The sequence below is a fragment of the Gastrolobium bilobum genome, unplaced genomic scaffold, assembly GCF_033153095.1.
Source record: "Gastrolobium bilobum isolate Gb01-03AN ecotype WA unplaced genomic scaffold, APGP_CSIRO_Gbil_v1 utg1162, whole genome shotgun sequence".
Lineage (NCBI taxonomy): Eukaryota > Viridiplantae > Streptophyta > Magnoliopsida > Fabales > Fabaceae > Gastrolobium > Gastrolobium bilobum.
Genome location: NW_026898943.1, coordinates 565926 through 570444, shown reverse-complemented (window position 1 = coordinate 570444; position 4519 = coordinate 565926). Strand labels below are relative to the sequence as shown.

The following is a 4519-nucleotide window of genomic DNA, read 5'->3' as shown; positions in this document are numbered from 1 at the left end:
GGTTATCAAATTGACATTCACAGTCAATTTGTTTAATAATAACTTCAAATATAAAACTATAAATTTAATCATCACTTACTACTAATTAAAGCAACTGTTTGATATACCATGTTTGTTAAAAATAAATAAATAATTCCAAAGGGCGATAAGATTGATGTCCACGACTTACTTTGATAGCTAATAGCTCACAGCTCCAATATTAACTGCTTCCTTTTCAGCGAGACTGTATTATTTGTCTATCCATGGTAAGTAATAAAAGTAAAGCCAGTTTGAAATATGAGCTTAATTTGAATGAAGCCTACAACATTTTAACATGCAAATATTAGAATTTTTTTTTTGTAAGATTGGATTGACATTATTATTAATTATCCTTGAATTTCGACAAATTATGGTTAAATTCTATCAAAATTAAAAAATGTAGCATTACCTTTTTAACATCTTAACCATGGTAAGAGCAGGGTGCCCCGCAGCTTAGTCAATATTTTATTTTCCCATTTATTTACTTTTTTTCCTAATAACGCGGTGTAGTCGTTAAGAAACAACAATGCAGTGTCCTTTTATTTCAAAGGGAAGCATATGAAATGATTCCATAAAACAGTAACTTCCAAAGGAACCGAAACTCGAGCAACGAGACTAGGCCCACTAAGCAAATAGAGGAAAAGAAACCAGGCCGGAAGAAGAATAGGAGAGAATATATATATATGGAACCCACCCATAATTATAGGAAGCACTAGATTCACGTTAACGCCTCATGACTTTATGGCTGTAAATTTTAATTTTTGTTCATGCTTTATCCAACATCATGATTCATGAGAGTACCGTTAAACATATAAAAAAAATAAAATAGTTTCCTTCAATCTAAATAATGATCCTAAGCTAAGGAGGAAGGGATAGATAGCCACATTCTAAAACGCAAGAAAACAAGGTTGACGTTGGACTAACAGGAGAACACCCAAGTTACTAAATAAAAGTAAACTGACGAGTCCCAATCCATGTGGTTGTGTAACAGCGTTGGTGTCTCCCACAAGCTCAACTTAGCAAAGCACTAAACCTCCTAGAATGTGAGAAAATGTGGCACTTTTTTTCTGCAGATAGAAAAAGAAAACAAAAATTGCACCAGCTGTTTGTACATATATTTTAGTATACTGCCAGACAAGTTTGCAGTTGAACGGTGCAGCGCTTCATCAAGCAGTACCACACCCACTAACCTATACCCTACCATCCTGCCAAGTGCCAACCAAAACCAACCCACCGAATAATAGAATAAACGCAAATCAAGGAAATTGTATTGCCAATCCATTGTACTACCCGAACAAGAAAATTAAAACTGCACAACTTCACCGATACAAGTCTTTGTGATTGTTTAGATTTATACACTGCTAATTGTATTCAATAAATAGAAACTACAATAATAGAGCCACTCAGAATCTGGTAAGGGGGAAAAGTTGAAACTGTCAAATAGTTAGGGGGGAAAAAAGAAGAGAGAAAATATAAATATATTCCCCTTGATCGATAAAAGACAACGATCTGAACGACCCATAAGTGCAAAGAAAATAGGGGTAGCCCACACCTCACTTTTATCCCAAAATATAAAAGAAAAAAGAAAAAAGAAAAAACGGTACCTGGTACCGGCACTACTGTTGTCGCTGTGTTTTTTTTTTTTTTTTTGTTTTTTTTTTTCAGGTGAACCATCAAGATTCAACAATCAAGTTCAATCAAAGATACCTTGGATTTGGGATATTGAATTGAAAGGTTGTCAATAATCTGGCATAAGCTGACTGATTTTGCCTTCTTCAAGGGCCATCTTCCGGTCGGTGATTTTCAACCATATGCAGACCCCAGTGAAGCTGAGGACGAGACTTGCCAGGCCACTTCCCAAACCGATCCCAACAATGGCCAAAACCGACAACCCTTTACTCCTGAATGGCGGCAAAGGGTATCCATAAAGATCCTTATTCCCCTCGAACGAGCTGGCGTTGAATCTTGGCAAGTTACCGCTCCGGTTCGACAAGGAAGCCGGGATCGGACCGGAGAGGTGATTGTTGGAGACGTCGAAAGCCGAAAGCCGAACCAGAAGGCCCAATTGCTGAGGTATGGGGCCAGTGAGCAAATTGTCGTGGAGGTCGATGATGTTCAGATACGCACACAATGTGAGCTGTGGGGGAATCTCCCCTTCGAGGCGGTTGGAGGAGAGGTTCAAGACGGCCAGGTTCACCAGGGACTGTAGGTCCGGTGGGATGGGTCCGGTGAGGAAGTTGGAAGAGAGGTCAAGGGCTTGGAGGTTGGTGCAGTTAGCCAGAAAGGGAGATATAGTACCACGGAGCGCGAGGTTGTTAAGTGTGAGCCTGTAGACGCGGCCATTGTTGCAGGTTGCGCCTTTCAGGTTTGCGGTTGAGTCGTTGCAGGGTTTCGCGAAGTTCTCTTCCCTCCAGTCCGGTAACGACTTATTTGGGTCTTGTAACGACTTGCTTAGCTGTGTCAGGCATGCCTCGTCGCTTGGATCTGATAAACAACCTCGAATCGTTATAACCCACAACAGTAACACCACCCTCCCTACATCCATCTATTCCTAAACAACCTCACCACTTCCAATTCTTTTATTCTTTCTTCTTCCTTTCTTTATCTACTATATGTACCAAGGATCTATTTATCCCTTCCCTATGGGTGCAACCGTACCAAAAAACAACAACACGAGAAAGTAAAGAAAGCGAGAGATGTCGGTCTCTGTTGTTGTTTGAATCTCTGTTCTATTCTGTTAGGCCAAAGCCAAAGCGAGTGTGTGTGTGTGTGTGAGAGAGAGAGAGAGAGGTGGCTCTTTGAAAAATGGTCTTCGCTCTTGAAAGTTGAATCCTGTGGCTGGCTAATTGGTTTGTTTTATATTCAATTATTATTTAATTTTAATTTTTTATATTAAACTTACGATTTTCGGTCCTTTATGGGAGAGCTTAGTTGGGGGTGGACGTGGTACGCTTAAAGCACTTTGTAAATGAGTGAGTGTGTGGGGGAAGGAAGAGACTAGAATGTAGACACGAAAGCTCGCGCGTGCGGACGGTGAAACGAGGACTGAAAATGAAAGTTTAGAGGGACGATAGAGTTAGTGAGGGGGCTCGGGTGGGGCCTTTTGGAATTGGAGTTTGTGGGGAGCGATGACCTGCAAATATGAGGCGTAAGACAGCGACAATACGCTAAGGATATTATTGACTTTTTACTCAAACCCCCCATTACCTTTTTCTATTTCTACGGAACCAACTCTATCTCTCAACAAAAAAAAATTCTACGGAACCAACTGATATCGTTGTGCATCTGTGGCTCACTGTCATTAGACCTTCAGTTTTCCTTTCCTCTTTAAAAAAATAATAACAAAATAAAAAGTTATCTTAGTGCTTTCTTTATAGTCTAATTCTATATTACTAAATAAGCTTGGTTTTGGAATTTCGTAATGAATTGTTTTTTATGTGAGAAGTTCGAATCCGTGACGAGGAATAACGCTAGGTTGTTCGGCTTAAGTGGTAATCTGCTCCATCTGCTACTAGTCGTGGATGATATCTGCGACCGTACAATTTGCAGGATTCTTATGATTAGGCCTGCTGATGATCAATCGATGCACTAAACCAATCATAGCAAATTAGCAATGTGTATCTGGCATTTTCCACTCTCTCACTCCCTCATCGGATGAAAAGGGGAAATTACAATATTTATCCCTTTGATTCCATCCAATGAGGAGTGTTCGGGTATGACCACCGAAGGGTGGTGACTGGTGAGTTGCTAATGGATCGATATATTTCAGTAAAATAGCATTCTAGAGGATGATGTGTGTGCACATTTACTATTATTGAAGTATAAGTGGGTAGAAAGTATTTACATGAGGGTCTTGTATCCTGTTGTTGGTTGTGTTACTTATCTGTGTATATTGCTGAGGAGAAAATAAAATCTTTAGTACATAGGTATATCTTTACTTAATCAAAAAAGTTTTTGGGATTTAATAGGAAAAATAAAAAAAATAAGGGTTTAAATGAAAATAATTTCTCCGTTTAAAATAAAGATATATCTAAATGGATAAAATCTTTAGTACATCGAATATAGGTATATCTTTGCTTAATCAAAAAAGTTTTTGAGATTTAATAGGAAAAATAAAAAAATAAGGGTTTAAATGAAAAAATAATTTCTCCATTTAAAAAAAGATATATCTACATGGAACATCCGATGTATTCAAAAAAAAATTCGTTGTTGAGATATGGCCTATTCTTTAGGTCAACAACAGGGAGAAAAAAAGTGAATAAAAATTATTCAACCAAGGTTCCAATAATTCTTTTCAACAAAAGAAACTCGTACCACTGGTGCAGTCACTCAAAATAAACAATGAGGTAGTGTTTGGTTGGAGACTTTTGAAAATTATCTCAGCTAAGTGTAACTGAGTTTCCTATTTCTCCATATTTGGTTGAGGATAACATTCTCTTTAGCCATCATTCCTAGTTGTCCAGCTATTCACAGATAGTGTAAAAATGGAAGAAATTCACTG

At 38.2% G+C, this 4519-nt stretch overlaps 1 protein-coding gene across 1 annotated transcript; it reads right to left on the bottom strand.

Moving 5' to 3' along the window:
* Positions 1-1362: 1362 nt before the first annotated feature.
* Positions 1363-2824, bottom strand: LOC133285686 (receptor-like protein 44). Its single transcript, XM_061482959.1, has one exon. The coding sequence runs from the start codon at positions 2561-2563 to the stop codon at positions 1757-1759; it is 807 nt and encodes a 268-aa protein (XP_061338943.1). The 5' UTR covers positions 2564-2824; the 3' UTR covers positions 1363-1756.
* Between the last annotated feature and the right edge of the window lie 1695 nt (positions 2825-4519).

Coding starts and splice junctions, on each gene's coding strand:
- LOC133285686 (XM_061482959.1), bottom strand. CDS start 2,563: ATGGATGTAGGGAGGGTGGTGTTACTGTTGTGGGTTATAACGATTCGA.